The 20,048-nt window shown below is 53.6% G+C and overlaps 1 protein-coding gene across 3 annotated transcripts; it reads right to left on the minus strand.

The window, feature by feature from the left end:
- Nucleotides 1-4,725: 4,725 nt before the first annotated feature.
- Bnip5 (BCL2 interacting protein 5) lies at nt 4,726-19,561 on the minus strand. Of its 3 annotated transcripts, none has more exons than XM_075978790.1 (12): nt 19,344-19,561; nt 14,694-15,310; nt 13,808-13,927; nt 11,596-11,660; nt 11,188-11,425; nt 10,081-10,209; nt 9,215-9,276; nt 8,773-9,016; nt 8,172-8,303; nt 7,548-7,612; nt 6,060-6,323; nt 4,726-5,469 (listed from the first exon to the last, which is right to left on the minus strand). In XM_075978790.1, exons 1-12 carry the CDS (start codon nt 19,406-19,408, stop codon nt 5,434-5,436), a joined length of 2,037 nt encoding a protein of 678 aa, XP_075834905.1. In that variant the 5' UTR covers nt 19,409-19,561; the 3' UTR covers nt 4,726-5,433. The 3 variants fall into 3 exon arrangements, with proteins under 3 accessions (XP_075834905.1, XP_075834904.1, XP_075834903.1); XM_075978789.1 differs by having other exon boundaries at nt 8,172-8,300; nt 11,548-11,660; XM_075978788.1 differs by having other exon boundaries at nt 11,548-11,660.
- Between the last annotated feature and the right edge of the window lie 487 nt (nt 19,562-20,048).

Consider the following 20,048-nt stretch of genomic DNA (forward strand, 5'->3'; position numbering starts at 1 on the left):
AGAAAAAGAAATTTAAAAAGAGGACACGGCCGCTCCTAGATATGACAGACGAGACAGTTATAGTAGGTACACAGGAGAATACAGCCAGAGGCATCTGGAAGAATCCAGAGCGAACACGACCCTATTCCAAGCCAACAGAGGAGATGAGGGAGGGGAGAGGGGAAATCCTGGGGCCTAGAGGCCCAGAGGCAAAGAGGCCATAAGGGAAAAGGGTAAAAGGACCAAGTAGCCCAAATGACTGGACTACATAGAGAAGAGCAACCGGGGGAAAGGTAGCCCAGCTCCAGGGCAGAGTGTTCAGGGCAGGGGCGGGGTATGCCCGCCAGGAGGACCCTGAAATAGGTAGGGACTGAGGAATGCTGGGAGATCCTGGTGGCCAGGTCTGCTTTGATACGCCAATAGGCATCTCAGCCCTTTGACCCCGGTTTGAGATCTAAGAAACACTACCTCAAGCTGACGCAGTCCAGATGGTCCTGGCCTGGCTGGCATGAACCACAGAGTCACCAGACTCTGGCTACTTTGGGGCTGCATGCTTGCCTGCATTCTCTGAGTCTCTTGGTCTCTGCAAACACTGACCATGGGTAGGATGGTTTGACTTGCTGAAGGCTTGGTACAAGGTGGAGACACTCTGGCTAGGGTCCGAGGATGGGTCTCACTATAAGCCTCAACATTTCCAGCTTTTCTAGCAGAAGATGTGACCCATGGCCCCCTATAAAGGAAACCACCCAAGCCAGGCCCAAAAAGAAGGCCCAGACTGCCCACAGGCTCCAGCAGCATTTGCTTAACAAATACTCAAATGCAAAAGCTAGAGCAGGGCTGATGATCAGCTACAAGCTCAACTTGGCCATTGAGGACCCAGGGGCAAAGGTCAGCAGACAAGAATCCCTTGGAGGAGCCTAAACAGACATCTCAGGGGGAAAATGGGTTTCTGAAAGGCTAACAAAGAATCAAGGTCCAGAGAGGGACGTGGTGGCTCAACTCTAAGGGACAGGCTATCCTAGTGAGTTAGGGACTAGCCTGAGCTACATAAGACTGTCTCAGATGTGATAGCCTCCTTACCACCCACCCACTGCCAACATAAAATGAAGATCCCTGATGTCGCCAGGGCTACTCTGGCTGATCCAGTAGTGTAAGCTATGAGGGGCAGGACCTGGAGGTTGGTGTGTGGCCCCAAGCCCCCAAGGCACAACTTTCATTTAAGTGTGAGGACCTTCATCTACAGGAGCGTCCATCTCAACCCAGAAATGCGAGTTCCCTGGCACCAGGGCACGCAGCCCCCATTAACAACTGTCTTCCCTCAGAGCGAGGATATCAAGCCTTCCAGTGTCACCATTGTCCCAAGGATCCTGAACCCCTTATAATCGATTCTCTTGGCTTGGGTTAACGTCTCCTGTTTTGAACTAATGAAGAGAGACCTGTGTACTAGTTCCAGGATTGGCGGGTGAAACACAGGGCACCTTGTGACTGAAAATCTCAGGTAAACACTGACCAGGTGTTTTCACGGCAGTGTGTGCCTGACTTACGACCATTTACCTGAAATTCAGATTTGCTGGGCGGCCCGTGTTTTCATTTGCTGTCTCTGGTAACTTTAGTCTCTTTTAATCCCTTCTTCCCCTCATTTGTTTATTTCCTTTAAACACAGGGTCTTATTACGCAGTCTTAGCTGGCCTGGAACTTACAGAGATCCACCCTCTTCTGCCTTGTGAGTGCTGGGATCAAAGGTGTGCTGGCCCTTCCTTTATCAACACGCTCAGACACTGATTTTTGTTTGCAGACCAGGTCTAATTAGCCCAAGCTGAACTCAGACCGGATACTGTTGGGTCTCAAAGACAACCGGCACAAATAGCTCAGGTGCCTATCTAACATCAGTGTGGACCCAGTCTTTCCCTTGGTTCCCACTCACAAGGACCTGTCACAGAGTCTTCCTGGCTGACATCCCCCATCCCAACCGCTCCAGTCCATGAGCATCACTCTCCTGGCCCCAGCTTCTTTGATTCCTAAATAAGCCAGCCATTTTGGCTCTGTCTCCTCTTGGTCCAGGTGTTCGTTGGCCTTTCAGTCGTGGCTCTTCTCTTGGGCTGCTGCCCCCCCCCCCGTCTCTCCCCTTCTTGACCTCCTCTCCCCGCCTCCCCTGTCTAATGCCTCCGTTCAGTCGCCCTGACATTCACAGGGTTGTAGCGAGTCAAGTCAGGAGGCAGTGTCTTGTTCCTGACCTTGCAGATGGGAAGCTTGGGGCTCCTGACCACCCGACCTATGACCCCTTTGTTACTGTGCCATCACGGTGTCACCCCATAGATAGATCACCTGAGAAATATCCAGAGAGAACCCAGGGCAAGCACAGGGAGCCTGGCCCCCCTATCAAGTGGCCTCTGATTCTCTGATTGTCCTGGATGGGGCAGGGTGGTGGCCATCTTGCATCTACTGAATGGTAGGGGGGGGGGGCAGCCATTTTGTTTGCACTGCATAGAGCAAAGGGGTGATCATCAGGCTTCCCAGGAAAGACCCAACTCACTCTCTGAGAAAGTCAGTATCTTTATTAGCTCAAACAACACAGTACAAAAATGAGACTTGGATGCCAGCATCGGAAACTCATACCAAACCCTCCACACCCAGAAGGTTGTTGCTGCGGATGAGAAACTGCCACATCAGGCAGCTCGCAATCACCAGCAACCCCAGCACCATGAGATACAGTGCCCCCTTCTGGCCTCTGAGGGTGCTGCATTCATGTGCACAAACCCACACATGCATAATTTAAAATAAAAGCCAAACCTTAAATAGATAAAAGAAACTGTGTACAGTTGGGTGTGATGGCGCACACCTGTAATCCCAGCTATTATTAGGCAGAGCTGAAGTGCCGTAAGTTCAAGGCCAGCCTGGACTATGTATGAGATTGTCTTAATAATAAAAATAATGAAGAAAAATAAATTATGCACAAAAGGTTCCTGACCCTCATTTCAAAACTTCATTCTTGCACATCAGTGACACATCTCTGAATACTGCCTAAATAAATCTTAAAGAGGTCACCAAGTGCCAATAAAAACACCTCGAAGTAATTAAAAAAAAAAGGATGGTTTTAGTTGGACTTCCTGAAAGGATGCCTCGGGCGTGGGGCCGCCCTGCCTGAGAGTCCAGGCCTCCCCACCTCACGCTGTCTCCAGCCTGTAGTGCTTGCCAAGAACCTGATGTGGCCACCGATAGTCTCCAAGCTGACGAGACTCCCAGACTCCATCTGCCATCCAGGCTTTAATGCTCACGGCCACACCTTCCTGCCGGTGGCCCAGGGAGTCAGTGGCCCTGTCACCTGACATGTGACAAACTGCCCATCTGAATCACTGACCAGCTGCACCCGGATGCAGGGCCTTTTGCACCCACACCTCACAGCTGCGCAAACAGACACAGTCACAAGAGAAGCCATCTCAAGACACTTCACAGCCATCAGCTCGGAGCTTTTCAAGACACTTCATAGCCATCAGCTCGGAGCTTCTTGACATGTCCATAGTGTGCAGGACAGGATGAAGGCTGCGTGTCCTGGAGAGGGGGAGCTTCTCGTCACGCCCACAGAATGCAGAACAGGATGAAGGCTGCATGTCCCGGGCCAGCGCTGGAACGGTGCACGCCTTTGCAGCCATCCGGGGCAGTCCAGCTTGATGCTCTCCTCGACCTCGGATGTGACCATGATAAAGTAGCCCAGGTGTAGTACTCAAGAGGCTAGCCTGGGCTACACAGTGAGTCCTTGTCTCCATACAATAAAATAATTATAGAAATAATACTAGATAATGTTCAGAATCTTCACAAGGGCTGATAGGATTCTGGTAGATCAGGGGTTCCCCCAATCTCCAGTTCACCCCAGGCTCCTGCAGAGTCCACAGGGGTCGTTCATGAATCCAGGAGCATTAAACACTATTTGGCCAGCAGAGTAAAGGACATATTACAGAGACCCAGCTGTTTGAATGCATGTACAATTTTTGGGTTGGAGACTGAACTAAAAATATTATTTTTTAAAACAACGACTCATTTATGGTGGGGTGTGGTGGCACACGTTTGCGACGTCAGCACTGGAGAGGCAGAAACGGTGGATCCCTGGGGCTCTCAACATTACACAAACCTACTTGGTGAGTCCCACGCCAGTGACAGACCTTGTCAGGTAGATGGAACTGGAGCAGGATATCTGGGGTTGACCTCTGACCTATACCCACACACCCTCCCCCGCACACCCACAAAGATACAGACGCAGACAGACAGACAGACACACAGAGACAGGCAAACCGGCAGACAGATAAACGCACACACAGAGATATACAGACAGGCAGGCAGGTGGGCAGGTCTGTGGGTGTTAGTATTCAGGCATCTGCACTGGCCTGCCCTTGAGGTCCTGACAGGATGGATCCTCAGCTGCAGCCACTAAGAGCACCTCCCGTGCTCATTCGCTAGGTCCCCTTTTAAAAGGTGGGCCTTGCCCACCTCCCATCTCTGCTCTCTTCCTCTCTCTCTCTCTCTCTCTCTCTCTCTCTCTCTCTCTCTCTCTCTCTCTCTCTCTCTCTCTTCCTCTCTCTCTCTCTCTCTCTCTCTCTCTCTTCCTCTCTCTCTCTCTCTCTCTCTCTCTCTCTCCCCCTCTCTCTCTCTCTCTCCCCCTCCCCCTCCCTTCCTCCCCCCCTCCTTCCCTTCCTTCCTTTCTCCCTCCTTCCCTCCCCCCTCCTTCTCTCTCTCTTTCTCTCTTTCCTCTCTCTCCGCCTCTCCTCTTCTGCCTCTCCTGTACCCAGAGGCCCCTCTCACCTCCCCCTTTTCCCATTCACTTTCCACCAGTAAAAACCCTTTCCACCTGAGCTCTCTCCCACACAGGCAGACAGACAGACACACAGAGACATACAGACACGCAGGCAGACACACACACACAGACAACATACACATAGACAACACACACATGCCCCAGCTAAGACTCACTGAAAGCTGGATCTGGCAGGATCTGGCAGATGGCAGTTTTGGTTTTTGTTTGTTGTTTGTTTTCGAGACAGGGTTTCTCTGCGGCTTTGGAACCTGTCCTGGAACTAGCTCTTGTAGACCAGGCTGGCCTCGAACTCACAGAGATCCGCCTGCCTCTGCCTCCCGAGAGCTGGGATTAAAGGCGTGCGCCACCACCACCCGCAGTCAGCCTCCTTCATGATGGTGGATTGCAGAGATGCAGAGGTGCCGTGGATGGAACCCGCTTCCCTAACCCCAACCCATTGCCCACCCCCAACATGGCCTCTGGGGCCAGTTTCCCGGAAGAAAAGCAGTCTCAGGCAGTGTCAACTGCACAGAGGGTCGTTGTCCACGCTCGTCTCCGGGTGTGTTGGGGAAGCACAGAACTGGGCCATTCTGCAGTGTCCTCGGGGTCTCTAGCCAAAGCTGCTGACTCTGGCTAGTCCGGAAGGACTTGGGTATGAGATGCGGCCTTCAGTCTGGACTCTGACCATCCAGACTCATGATGTCCTGGGAGGGGGAGAGCCACAGCCAGTCAGCAGGTCCCACTCTGCAAACAGCAAGTTTCCTATACCGCTATCACACCCACGCTGGGTCCACTAGCCTTTGCAGCCCTCCCCCACCATCCCCATTGTCCCCAGTCCCTCCACCTCAGCTACAATCTCAAGTCTGATCATCCACACTGCATCCGCCACCTGCTGGCTTCACCTGCCTTGGCTGCCAGTCCTTTGACCTTTGACTACCGCTTAATTCTGTGCTTGAGGTTTAGAACTGTCTCAGGAGTTTGCGGCAAGGAGGTGGCGTTTGACTGAAGCCTAAACAGTCTGACTGAGGGGCCAGAAAGATGGCTCGGCAGGTAAAGGTGCTTGCCACTAAGGCTGGACCCACACGGCAGGAGAGGGCCAGCCAACTCCTACAAGTTGACCCCTGACCTCCACACGTGTGCTGTGGCACTCACACACATGGTGCGTGTGTATGTGCCCACACACAACAAATAAAGGTTATTTTGAGAGAAGACTTTAGAGTCTGACTATATCAGAAAAGTCAGAAGACCCCACTTGTCCCTTGTGTCCCAGTGATGCCCCTCCCCTGACTCTCACCTGCTGGGCCTTCCTGGACAGGAAGTGGGCGTAACTGTGGCCCTGGTATTGGCCTCTGGATTGCATGAGGGTGCAGATGGCACAGCTGTGGTTGGCAGCAAACTTGTTCAGTGAGCCAAAGGCGCACAGTGGGGGTCTGTTGACGAGGCTCCCGTCTTCCTCTGAGAGGCGGGCCTTCTGTCTCTCTAAGGTGGCCACCAGCTTCCTAAGGGAGGTTTCCGAGAACTGATTGAAAAAGTCCCTGAAGCTGGGGTACTGCCGGATCTGGAACAAGAGTGGAGTTTGTCAGTGCTGCTGGCAGAGTCCCTGCCACCCCAGCCTGCTCCCTAGTATCCGTTGTGAGCACCCCTTCATTAAATCCCTTCACCGCCCACTCTCACTGTACAGGAATGGCCCACAGCTGCAGGGCACAGCAAAAACTGAAGTCACATGCATATCACTCCTTGCAGAACGTGTTCCTCTGAGCCTCTGTTTGGCTATAAAAATGGGGGAGACCAGATCCCCCTCTCCAAAATGATTAGGGGTAGAAGCAAGACAGTTCATGCAGAACATTTAATGGCTGTTTAGCGCCACTCTAAGGCCCTTTGGTCAGTTTCCTTCTCTTCATATCTGGATATGGCAGCTGGGGTCTCCTGGGGGACAGGGAACCCCCCAAAACAAAGACTTGGGTCCCCTGTGGTTTGAGATTTGGGGGCACACTGACGGGGTATAAGAACCTGGGACAGGAGGCCCAGACCGTGGGTGTGTGGATGCATCTTAGGGAGGGCTGGGGTCTTCAGACCCTCACTCCCAGCAACCATGGTGGAGGCTGCTCGGTGTTGATTTCTCCCTGCTGCACATGGTTGCAGGGTCTCTGGGTCACTAGGTGGTGAGATGCAGGTGTCCTGGGGCTGGAAAGCTGAGGCACCTTCACTCTCTCACACAGGACCTGCCTGTCACTCTCGGGGAGACTGCTGGTCACTGGCAGGTAAGCTACAAGCTTGTAAGAACTGGATCCAGCTAAGCTGCTCACCAGCATGGCTGCCATGGCGGAAAGTGTCCTTGCAGCAGGATCTGAAGGGTTGGTCGGTGCCAGGTCTTGGGGTGCTGGGGATTTGGCTTGGGGAGCCACTGAACATTCTGACATTCTGGTGTGTGTGTCGTCACCCCCATACAGCTCTGGGCTTACAGGGGCACGAGGCCACGTCTCGCTTTTTTACAGGTGTGCTCGGGCTTTGAACTCAGGCTCTTACTACTGAGCCAACGCCCTAGCCTGCCTGTGTCCTGTTATCTTAAATCAACATTCTCTTCACCTGCCGGGCGTGCGTGCCTTAGGCATTCTCTACACAGGCACTGGGTAAGCAGGAATTATCCCTGTTTTGCAGAAGAGGCAGCTGAGGCTCTGCGAGGTTCAGGGACATAACCAAGGTCACTGAGAAGGAGGACTCGGGTATCAGAGGAGGGTGCATGAGCCCCAGCATCCTCCTAGAGAATTTGAGGGGCACTCACCTGCCTTCCTAGCTCGTCGTCCACCTCTTGGAGACCTTCCACCAACTTCTGGATGATGGACTCCTCTGAGGGAAGAGAAGAAGGATGAGAAGCTGTCCCTGCGGCACCCGGTGCCCACGACAGACTGCCTGCCACAGCAGTATAGCTGACCAAATAAAGATCCATGTTCCCTCCACCTGTGACCGCACTCGGCTCCAACCTGACACTTGGGGAAACTGAGGGCTCCTTACGTCGGGAATGGAGACCTGCACTCGGGGTGGCCAGCTACTGGCTGCCACAACCGGAGAGCCACTGGAGTCATCAGCCCCTCGTTGCCGGGTTTGGGCTGAGGTATGTAGGAAACCCACGGGGAGGTCATTACAAGCCGTTGGGAGCTCAAGTCAGACCAAGGCGGAACCGCGTCCAGCAGTGAAATGGACTAATGCCCCCAAAGCCTCGTCTGGACCTTCACCCAGGAGTCCCAGTTTAAAGAGCACACGGATGGTCCCTGTCCCCACTGTAAGGTCTCTGGAGGCAGGGTTCAGCTGCTTTCTCTACCCCTAGGAGCAATCCCTACTTAGCCTGGGCTATCATGTGCGAGAGGAGCTGGCAGAAGCTATCTCTGTGTGCGCAGGATATACTGACTAGATTCCGAGGCTCCCTCTGGTACAGGTAGAGGCTGCTCATCTGGTGTGACTCTTCTAGACCGGAAAGGAGCTTCTGGGGACCCGGCTGGTTCCCCTCCTGCAGCTTCCAGCTTCTGGAACTCGGGGTCTTCTGCACAGAGAAAGTAGATGAACTTGACGTCTATCCCAGTCCTGGGGAGGCCCTGACCCCGCCCTCCTCAGGGGAATCTGTGTTCCCTCTCTGGCCTCTGCCTTCCTCAGTCTACAGTTGAAAAAGCACAGGGACAAGGCCACGGCTCCCACCTAGCAAAATCACAGCCCGGTCAGTCTGAACTCGACAGACCTCCTGGGTCAAATGAGAGGGTACTGTGTTAGTGTATATACAGCAGCACTGGACTAATACCAGGCTATCAGGGCACAGCAACGGGCCTCACGCTTTAGTGCGTCCCACCCAACAGTCCCCCGGTCTGTTTCTGTCAGTGTTCCCTGGAGACATCTAAAGACAATCACAGATCTAGCAACGCCTTTGTTTTTAAGAAGAGGGAACTCTGAGTTTTTTGGTGGGTGTCCTGCTGAAAATGGCCCGCCCCCACTCTTCCCACAGCAGGAAGCCTGCTCACCTGGTTCCCCAGAGATGGAAGCTCTGTGGCCACTAACACACGTGGGCAGAAAGCCGTGTTTCTTGGGTGGCCGGGTCTCCGGGCTAGCAGCACCGGGAGTCCCCAAAGCCTCTGTTCTCTTGGAATCCTTGGAGCCATGTTTCTTGAGGGAAAAGGCCCGCCGGAGATTCGACTTCTTCCTGTGTGACTTCACCTTGGGAGTGGAGTTTTCTCCAGCCTCCTCTGCCTCCTGGACTTGAGCTTGCTATGGGGAGGAAGAGAGAAACTGAGGCAGGGTCCCTGACTTCGAGAAGGTCAAAGGTAAACAGTGTAACCCAGTAGGGGGGTGATGGCATTTGGAACTGGGGAGTGAGGTCTGGGGGAGGCCAGTACAGGGCTTAGAATGAAGCAAAGAGGTGTGGGGGTCCCCCGAAGATCAGGATAGCGGGGGAAGGAGTCTCACCTGCTCTCCCTTCTGTTCCTCTGCGTTTTTAAATAGGACCAGGATCTTCCGCCTGAATTCTCCTAAGAAAAGGACAAGGTTTCTTTCTTTTTTTTTTTTTTTCGGTTTTTCGAGACAGGGTTTCTCTGTAGCTTTGGTGCCTGTTCTGGAACTAGCTCTAGTGGACCAGGCTGGCCTCAAACTCCCAGAGATCGGCCTGCCTCTGCCTCCCGAGTGCTGGGATTAAAGGCGTGCGCCACCACCACCCGGCTAAGTACCAGGTTTCTTACAAAAGCCTCCGTGACCCGCACTCACGTCCTCGGTGCAGGTCTGCACACCCCAGCCCTTCCGTTGCTCCTCTTTGCACGTACACTCTAGCGTGCAAACGTAAGCTCTCATGCTTCTGAGGCACTAACACTGCCTACTATCTCCCCAGCTCCCCCAGCCCCCCCAGAGGTCTCCAAGTGTGTGGACCTGACAGTATTTCACATCCAGGCCTGGCTCCGCCAACAATAAAGCGATAAAAATACTTCCCCTTTCTGTCCTCAGCCCAACTCTCAAGCTGCTGGCCACCCTAATGGGAATGACAGCACACAGTAGCTGATGCAACCTGTCCACACCACCTCCCATTCCTCACAGACCATGGCTCAGGAACCCCAGCAACTCGCAAAGCCCACCCTTGCCAAATTAGGAAACCGAGGCCAGCCGAGGAAGGGTGCTCAGGGTCCATGCTGTCCCCACAGCTTGCCGCTTTCCCAAGGGGAGGTTGAAACAGGCCTCAGCCTCCCCCTCTCTGCCTCAGTTTCTCTTCTTCAGATGGCAGACTCACGACAGGGTCTCTGAGGAGGTCTCTGAGGGGGTCTCTGAGGGGCGGGCAGGGTACTAACTAGATTCATAGGCTCTGTCCCTCGACCTCTCTGCTGGTCCTTGACACGCAGCTGGGGTGTGGTACTCAGGGGGATGTGAGCATCCGCGGTCTAGAGACTGGACCTCATGGAATCCGGGCTCCTCTGAGTCTGGGAAGGGGAAAGAGCAGTTAAGTGTGTGGCCATGTCCAGCGGCTGGCGCTGAGCCCAGGCAGGTGCCAGTGTACTTTGCCCTCGGGTTCTGTTGGGCTCAGTTAACTTCTGGGCTGTGCCAGGTCAGGGGCTCTGCTTGGCTTTCTGCGGCCCCCAGAGCTGTGTTCCCCCTGTTTCTCTGCTTTTTCCCCTTTCCACAGGTCTCTCTACTGAGCTCCTGTTTGTGGCATGGTGGTTCACTAGGGGACAAAAGATGCCTGACTCCGTGACGTTAATGAAGGTCCATGACCTAAACAGTCTTGCAGGAAAATCTATCCTCTTATGACTCCAGACGCTCTCTGAGCCAGAAACTCTCCTAGTCACGAGTCTGGGAGACTGGTTCCTTCCCCCTCGCCCCCCAGGGGAGGAAGAACCAATGTGATCTGTCCTTGTCCCTGTAAATCTGGCTCCAGCTTTGATGAGTCACGTGACTATGACCACATCGCCTCACCCCTGCACCCGACTTCCTCACCCCTGTACCCAGCTTCCTCACTGCCTAAGACAAACTGAGACACAGACAGAGGGCAATCGGAGACACAAACATCTGTAACCCCAGCTCCAGGGTGTCCGATGCCACCTCTGGCATCTGTGTAGGCAAAACATCCACACATAGTAAGAGGGAAAAAGAAAAGGTAGCTGGGAGCCCAGGCCCTCTGTCTCCAGTGCTGTCACGAAAACATCCCCAGCCCCGCTCAGAGATGGCAGTGGCTGAGGTCTTGGCATACAGTCCCATCAAGGGCTCAGGTGTGCTGTCTGCCCCCGAGTGAGGCCGTGTGGAGGTGACCAGCTTCCGTCCCTTCTCCATCCCCAACCCTCTCCACACTGCTCAAGGCCTAGTGTGGACATCAGAATGAAACTGGCCAATCCCAGCTCTGGGAAGATTTCGGAGCTGGAAGGAGGCCACAGTTGCTATGACAACTGCCCGAGCCTGCTCACCAAGGTTGCTGGAGGCGGAAAGTCGCTGGCCACTAAGACACAGGGGTAGGAAGCTGGGCCTCTTGGGTCGGGTTTCTGGGCCAAGGGCAGTGGCTACAGCCGCTCTCTTGGGTTCCTCGGAGGCGGGCTTCTTGAGGGACAAGGCTTTCTTCAGAGTGGGCTTTTTTTCCTGGGATTTCTTCCTGGGGGGCGGTGTTGGCTTCTGTGGAGCCACTTCCGGCTGAGGGACTTGCGCTGGCTGTGGAGGAGAAGAGAGAGAGAGAAGGGGAATTAGGAGCCTGACCTTGGGGAGAGGGTCAAGGCAACCCCAGACAGGGAGTGGGACTGGGGCTAACAGGGAAGGGCAGGCGGGGCACGAACCGGAAGCTGCAGGAGCCCTGCAGGTGGTCTCTGATGCCAGCGCCTCACCTCTTCCTCCAGACGGTCCCCTGCTCTCTTGAGCAACTCCACAATCTTCCAGATGAGCTCCTCCTCTGCAAGAGAGCACGGGTCCCACCACTCCTAAGTACACCCGCAGCGTTGGGATCTGGACCCCCAGTGTGAAAGAGGCCAGTCTGGTTCTCTCGAGCATCCACAGCCACTCATTAAAGGAAAAGCCCCATGTCCCCCAACTAACCACCCCTAGTCACAGGGAAGCCAAAGTATGACTTTTTAAGTTTTTTAAATTAATTTTTAAATTTCTCTTTTAAGGAAAAGAGAAACAGTTCACATGTGGATCAGGGCACAATTTTGGGAAGTCTGTTCTCCCCTTCTATTATGTGGGTTCCGGGAATTGAACTCAGGTCGTCAGCCTTGGTGGAACAGCCCAAAGCATGACATTTTACGTAGGGAATTCAGTCTGCCCTGCTAACTGAGCTTCAGAGACCTGTGAATGTCAGTGTTGTGGTTAGTGATGGCTGCGTTTCTTTACTCTCTCTGGGTCATTAGAACTGTCCCTGTGAAATGTGGGTCACAATTTCACCCCGTCTCTCTCAGAGGTTGTCCAGACATCAAATAAGAAACAGGACTCAGAAACATTTCCCAGGCTGACCCCAAGTCTTCCAGCCTACGCCATTCCCAGGGGTCTGTAGAAGTGGCAGATCTGCAGCCTAGGCTCAGAGAAGACACTGGCTGGCTCATCAGGTCACAGTGGCCCTGCCGCATAATCACCTCCGCTGCACGTCAAGCCGGAGAACATTCCCCGGGGGGTGTGCCTGCTCCACTAGCCATGTGCCAAAGGTCTGCTTGCACAAAAAGTCAAGCACAAGAGAGCCTCTGTGCCTGGGCTAGCTGCAGAGTCTCTGCCCCTCAGTCCCCCTGGCTTCCGGTTTCCTGACGCAGCCTATGAGGCAACTATAAACTGAATGCCTTACAAACTGGGCACAGAAAAGTCTTTCTACTTCTGCACGGTCCGGCTTTTTAGAGGATTAGATGAGGAGAGTGTGTTAGGATCGGTTAGGGGCGGTGAAGATGTCTGGATTGTGCACTGTTTAAGTCCGTAGAGATGAAATGTCTTTTTATTCCCTATGGTTTTGAGATTGTGACAGCTCCTAGCTGTGGCCACTGGACGATTCTTTCCGTTATTACGTACATCTGTTTTATTTATTTAAGCCCAAGGCCTCTTACGTGCTAAGCAGAGTCCCTGCCTAGCTACACCTTCAGTGCCCACTTGATAGGTAGGTAGAGGTGTAGGTAAATAGACAATAGATAAAATAGATTAGATAGATGATTGATAGATGGCAGATAGATGATAGACAGACAGGTGATAGGTGAGAAGGATCTCCTGTAGCGCAAACTGGTCTCCTGCAGGCACTAAGTAACAAGTGACCTTGAACTTATTTTTTTGTTTTGTTTTGCTTTACACAAGGTTTCTCTGCTTAGCCCTGGCTATCCTAGAACTTGCTCTGTAGACCAGGCTGGCCTCAAACTCACAGAGATCCACCTGCCTCTGCTTCCCAAGTGCTGGGATTAAATGCCTGCGCCACCACTGCCGGATGGGTTTGAATCTGTAACCTTCCTGCCTCCACCTCCCCAGTGCTAGTCTTACAGGCGTACACCCCCACACCCCATTTATGCACTGCTGGGGACCTAATGCCAGCCTTGTGTGTGCCTGCAAACTCTCTACCAACTGAGCCCCTCTCCTCTATATTTTTTTAAAATCTTTATTTATCTATTTATTATGTACACAGTGTTCTGTCTACGTGTACTCTTGGATGCCAGAAGAGGGCACCAGATCTCATTACAGATGGTTGTGAGCCACCATGTGGGTGCTGGGAATTGAACTCAGGACCTCTGGAAGAACAGTCAGTGCTCTTAACCTCTGAGCCATCTCTCCAGCCCCCTCCTCTATATTTTTAAGTACATTTGAGAGATTGAAAACAAAGGCATATATTCCCGTTGACTCAGAGGCAGGAGTACTTGCCAGCTGCCTTTCTGGAACCTCTGCCTTCCTCTCAGACTCAAAAATACACACCCAGTGCCAGAAGCAGCAAGATAGACATGAAAGGGGTGTGTGTGTGTGTGTGTGTGTGTGTGTGTGTGTGTAGACTCACCCCGTTAGGTCTCACCCTGAGTGGCCCCTCTAGTTTGGTGCAGTCTCCTACCCATAAGGAAAGAAGCACCCTAGACACTTGCAACTCACGGTCAGGCTGCTGAGGGTCCTCTTCTGACGGGGGACCTGCGGCTTGGGCAGAACTCTCTGAGGATTCAGCATGGCCTCCCTCGGTAGGCAAGGCCTGGAGGATCTCAGACTCTGGTCTCTCTGGAAGTCAAATGAGCAGAGGCCTGGATTAATGACATTCTCCAGACCTCGTTAACCCACAGGTGGCGTGGATTCCACCGAGTAACAGTTAAGACCCAAGCCTTATCCCAATCAGACACTGGCTAGGATTTCCCAGTGAAGGGGGGGTGTCTCAGGCCAGGATCCCCTCCCTCCAGCTCTCCCTGGAGCCTCCTTCCTTCCCATCAGAGTCTGTGGCTACACAGAAGCCTCCAGCACACAGCTGAGGCCTCTGGGAGTGGAGGAGACGTCACTCCCCATCCCCAGCAGCAGAGGCGCCTGGGGCAGGGACGCCTGCTCTCTCCTTCACCACGGAGGACTCAAAGGCTCCAGGGACGGCCATTGCAAAAACCACCATAGCAGATTTGTTCTTCAGGGGCAGGGTCTAGACAGAGCACCTGGCTGGCACCCATAGACCTGTGGGGCAAGAGATCAGCTACTTCCACTCCTCCCCAAATCTCATTGCACTTGCTTTTGTATGAGCTGCGTCGACCCATGAGGCAGCGACCATTTTATCTGTTTTTGTAGAAGGGACGGAGGGCACATTAAGGCCCAGAGGGGTGTCACCAGCCCTAAGCCATGCAGTATATGGAAGGGTGGCACCCCGAGGGGTTGGTCCCAACTGTTCAACCTCATAGAAATGTCCCCCACTGTCCACATCTGACCTCAGTGGAGGACATTTAGTAGACAGACTTGGGGCGCCCTGGTCCTTGAGGGTGGGACAATAGGGTTACCCTAGTCTGCTCACCCCTGCAGATCAGCCCCAGGTTAGCCTCCTCGGCGGCGTGGGAGGCAGCTAAGCTGGGCAGTAAGTTCTCGTGGCCTCCTGCCTCTGAATTCTGGGGCCCTGTAGACTCTTCAGGAGCAGGCTTCTTGTGAGTGGGTTTCTTGCGGCTGGTCCTCTTCTCCTGGGATTTCTTCCTGGCGGCTGGCTCCTCCGTTGCCTCTGGGAGCTTGGTCTCACCTTTCCCCTTTGATTTCTTGCTGCCCTTTTCTCTGGGCTCCTCTAGATCAAACCTCAGGAATAGGATATTCAGGAACATGCTAATCCAGCTCTGCTGGGCTTGCTTTGGGAGCCTCTCTTTCTTAGTGCTTTCTAGGGGCCCCTGCTCACAGGGGAGAAATTCGCTCCCTTCTCCTAGAGGGGGCGCTGCGACCACAGCTTCCTGGGCCTCTGCAACGTGATAGGGGCTCCTAGAACCTCTGGTCTCATCGCTGGCTGTCCTGCGAAGCACCTTCCTGTGGGTGGGCCCAGAGGAGTACTTGGAGTTCGCGGACTCAGAGTCCTTGAGAACCTGCCGGTCCAAGGATTGGGTTCTCTTATCTGTGGGAGGCTTCTTCGGGCCCCTCCGGGTCTCCATTGGGCTAAAACCAAAGCAAACAGCTTGCTCAGGAGAGTTCAGCCGAAGACTGCCCCGTGCCCCCCTGCACTCACGCACCTCCCATGCTGTGTGGCCACCCTCCCCTGGTGACGATTTAAAACTTCCATCTTGTTTAACGACAACCCCACAGGGAAGGGGGTCACCATCCCCATTTTTCAGAGAAGGAAATGGAACCAGATTCTCCAGCTGGCTTGTAGCACGGCCGGAGCGGCCCAGAGGAACACATCCCCAGAAGATTTTAGGTTTGCGTCTCTACAATAGCTAACTGGTCAGGAGACTTTGCCGCAGCAGAAACTGGACCCTCCCACCCCCCGCGTTCCTCCTTGCCCACATTGCGCGCAACCCCAACTGTGGTTGATCTGAGAATCAAAGGCCAGAACTGCAGCCCACAGAGAAAAACCGAGCACAAGCGCCTGGGTGGCCCCTGAGTCTCCTTTACACCCGAAGGTTCAGGAACAGCTAGGACCCAAGCTGCTGCAGCCGTGAGGGGAGCAAGTGGGGCTCTGGGTACTGCTGCCTCCCTCCTGCCTTCCTTTCTCCCTTTTCTTCATTGTTGATTTAGAGACAAGTTCTCATGTAGCCCAGGTTAGCCTCGATCTCTCGGCCGTGCCTCGGTCTCCTGAGGTACATGGTCACACCATGACCCGGCCTGTTTCATACTCAGGGCAGCAAGCTGTTCATGTTTCTATAAGTCACATTTGTGTTTTTAGCACATATGTTTGAGCGGGACTTGACGTACATCTAAAACAGGATATTCTGGTGTTTAAACTGATAAAGCTGGGCTAGAGGGTATGCGGACGCAGGAGAAGTCAAATTTAGACCAGTGGACTTGATTATGTTAATGAGATTGAAGGAAGCCGAGCCTGACCAAACAGTGGTCAGGGTTTCTGTCAGCCAGGACAGCTGGTCGACCAAACCATGGAAGCAGTCACTGATAGGACACCCTATTCGGCTCAGGCCCCTCTTCTTCTCTGAGGTGGCTGGCCCAGGGCTCCATCCCACAGCAGGTAGGAGAGCATCCCCACTCAGCTGAAAGAAGGTATGGTTGCTATGGAAACAGTTTTCCCCAGCGGTGGAGATGAGCCCAGCCTCTTCCTGCTGCCTGACTTCACTGCATCCACACAGTCCCACAACTCTTCCCAAGTTTCCCAGTGAAGGACCCTCCAGGGTCCCAAGACCTCCTGACCTTCAAGCCCAGGCTCTCTTCTTACTTGCCAGCCTCCTGCCCAAGGTGCCCTGGCCTTTGGCGCCATGACCACCTCCCAGCAGCTTTTTTCAGGTGCTTTCAACTGACTGAACTGGTCTCTACTCTCTCCTAGCCCCTCTGCCTGCTCCTTCTTTGGAATGTTCTAGAAACACTCTTCCAGATCCAGGTCAGGGACAGAATGGGTGAGCCTGTTTGCCCAGAGAGGCCTTCTTCTGGGGATAGTCTGTTTCCTTAAGAAGACAGTGACCTACCTCCCATGTTACACAGCCACTCATCTTTCTAGGTGTTGCTATCTAGAGTCATCACAGACAACTGAGTCTCTCCTTCCCTGTTTCTTAGTTTTGCACCCAAGTCTGGCCTGACTGTAGGGGAATCCTGCCCTGGCCCAGACCAGGAACCCATAACAACCCAGCTATATTGCATAGAAACCTAACCGTTGGTGTAAACACATTTATTGGCATGGCTGAGAGGAGCCTTCAGAACAAAGTCCACTCTAGCCAGAAATGCCTGGTGATACACAGATCCCAGAGTTTACAGTAGGAAAATGGCTCCCGTGACTCATTTCACAGCTGCAAAGGACCAGAGAAGTCACACCAAGCTGGCATGGTTGTCCCCAGCACGAGGCTGTGTTTGGCATATTTTCTAATCTGAACTCTGACCTCATCGTTATATTTGCCTGGCCTGTTTCTCTCATGCCACAAAGTGCTCCCTCCTCTGCCCCTGTAGGCATTCAACACAGGTCACCTCACAGAAGCCACGGAAGGCCTTGAGGAACACAGTGTGCACATTGTCAGCCTGCCCTGACTCAGAATGTCCGATACCGTCTGTTTCAAGTGTAAGAGGCTAAAATCGCACGGCCAAGCTTGCTGCTGGCCTACAGCTAAGATCCATAGGGATGCCTGGCCAGCGGCTTCCCTGCTGTTCCCACCCCTGGCCAGGCAGGTCCTGGGGATTTACAGAACAAATACACAAACAAACTGTGAGCTCTTTCACCTCTGTGACCTCAGTGCCCCATGAATCAGACGGTCTGACATGGGGGACTGAGGTCCTGGGCCACTGACACACAGCCAAAGTCCCCGTGCTGGGAGCAGAGAGCTAGGCCTGAATATTCCCCATCCCCACCCCTCCCCACCCCCAGCCACCATCCCATTCCAAACCCTGTCTTCTCACTCTGATACCATGCAACATCTTCTAAACACGCATGTGTGTGCAATGGAAACATGCACCTCAGCCACAAGACTGTGAACCCAGAGCAGGCCTCACAACCCAACGGCCAGTGGCTAGGCTGCGCTCACGCTGTCTCTCATGGGTCCCTGCGACCCGCAGCTCTCGATCAGGCTCTGAGCCTTAACTACGCATCCATCACTCAGACTCCTGCCACGGTGTGGCTCCTCTCACAGCTCCTGCCTTCCACATTCCTCAGAGACCCCTGAGCCTCCACTGCCATGCCCGGAACGGGACACATGGTGGTGGTCTCGTTCTCCTGAAACACCGGGCCTGTCCTGCGCCACGCCTGGCCCCGCTTGTCAAATGTGACAGTTCAAGGTCTCCATCTTTTCTGTGGGGTCTTTCTTGGGTTCCTAAACACACAGGCCCTGCAAAGTGCCAAGTCCACCCACTGTAGTGTGGGAATCCTCCAGGCCCACCCTGGCAGGTTTTCCTGAAACCTTCCTGCACAGGGGCGGAGTCTGAGGGAACTCAACCAGAGTTGTGAGGGTTCCACTCCCTTCCTTTACATAACTGAAAGAAAGTCCCCAAACCCCTTACTGATCGGGCCTGTTCCCCAATTACCCCAGATCTATTGGAGATCCCTGAGTCCCTCACATCGGAGCATCCTTTTCTGATGCCCCCAGCTGGTCCTAGTACATTGTGGGGGCCGGGGGAGGCGGGTGGGCAGGGCTCCTGCCAGGGCTTCGAACTCTGCAGTTCCAGAGAGATCAGCACACGGTGCTTTCCTGAACACACAAAGATCCCAGGAGATCCCTCAGAAAACCCAGAGCACTGCGGTGGGTCAGCTAGACTGGCCTGAGTCCCACTGACCTGGGTCCCACTGACCTGGGTCCCAGGAGACCCTTCAGCAGTCACAGAGCACTGGGGTAGGTCAGCTAGACTGGCCTGAATTGTCTCTTCCATGTGTATGTATGTGCTCATGTGTGTACATGTATGTGTGTGTGTGTGTCTGTGTGTGCGGAGTGTGATGTGAGGTGGGCACTGTATGTGTGGGGTGAAGGGGTGCGGGTATGTGGGGGGGTGCCACGGCACGTGGGACACGTATGTGGCGGTCAGAGGGGTTATCCTTCCTTTCTCCTTTCTGTGGTTCCAGGGACTGGACTCAGGCTGTCTGTCAGGCAGCAAACGCCTGTACCTGCTGAGCCATCCAGCTGGCCCCTTTTCCATCTTTTTAAAAATAAGAAAAAAGAGCCCAGTGGTGATGGTACACACCTTTAACCCCAGCACATGGGAGGCAGAGGCAGGTGGATCTCTGTGAGTTCAAGACCAGCCTGGTCTACAGAGCGAGTTCCAGGACAGCCAAAACTGTTACATAGAGAAATCCTGTCTTGAAAAAACAAAACAAAAAACAAAAAGAAGAAAGAAAGAAAGAAAGAAAGAAAGAAAGGAAAGAAAGAAAGAAAGAAAGAAAGAAAGAAAGAAAGAAAGAAAGAAAGAAAGAAAAGATTCTAGGAGGATCAGCAAGCTAGAAGCAGAGCCAGGTCTGGACTTAGGGTCTATTACTCTTATGTCTAGCTTCCTTCAGGACCCTGAAATATCCACCCATTGCCCAGGTTCACAAGGAGAGGATTCAACCCACCTCAAACCACGGAAGTCGCCACTGTCCCGGGACTTCCCCGGGCTGGGATTCCTGGAGCGGGGCATTGCCCTGTTAAGTAGAAGTCCTTTGAGGCTTGGGTCTGATGTCTCCAGGGAGAAGAAGCAGCTGCTACAGGCGGCTGGAAATGTTCAGAGGGGCTCAGAGCTTCTGAGTTATATATGTCATTGCTTCCCAGAGCTGAGCTCACAGGTAGCCAACCAGAGGGCAGGGCTGGCCCAACTGCCCCACCTGTCGCTGCCCGCCCAGGCTGCTTCCCGCTCCTCTGGGCTGTGCAGGAGATAGGAAGCTTGGTTCAGCTACCGGAGCGAGGAGGAGAAACAAGCGCAGTTTCAGTTGACAACTTCCTTATTATACCTGAGTCCCCGAGCCACATGTCTTACCAGTACGTGAAACTGAAAGCAAACCCTGGCGGGAAAACACTGGATTGTGGGAGGTGGTATCACCTCCACAGCCCCCCTTGGTCATGGCTGAGGATCCGTGGAGATGGAAGGAGTTAGAAGAACATGGAGGGATGTGTGCCGTGCGTCCCTGGACACGGCCCTGACGGTGGAAGCCGTGTGTCCAGACCCTTCTACAGAGAATGGGCTCACCATGGGTTTTTCTGTTTGTTTTTGTTTCTAATATTTGTATTTAATACTTTGACATACATATGTACATACATACACTGTATCTTGACCACATTCC

The sequence above is a fragment of the Microtus pennsylvanicus genome, chromosome 7 (assembly GCF_037038515.1).
Source record: "Microtus pennsylvanicus isolate mMicPen1 chromosome 7, mMicPen1.hap1, whole genome shotgun sequence".
NCBI lineage: Eukaryota > Metazoa > Chordata > Mammalia > Rodentia > Cricetidae > Microtus > Microtus pennsylvanicus.

Bases quoted from the DNA above. Each gene is read 5' to 3' on its own strand.
- Bnip5 (XM_075978788.1), bottom strand. From the start codon at position 19,408: ATGCCCCGCTCCAGGAATCCCAGCCCGGGGAAGTCCCGGGACAGTGGC. The intron at 9,277-10,080 runs GTTAGTACCCTG...TCCTTTTCTTAG, and splicing joins GGACAGAGCCTATGAATCTA to GAGAATTCAGGCGGAAGATC. The intron at 8,304-8,772 runs GTGAGCAGGCTT...TTCTCTGTGCAG, and splicing joins TTCCATCTCTGGGGAACCAG to AAGACCCCGAGTTCCAGAAG.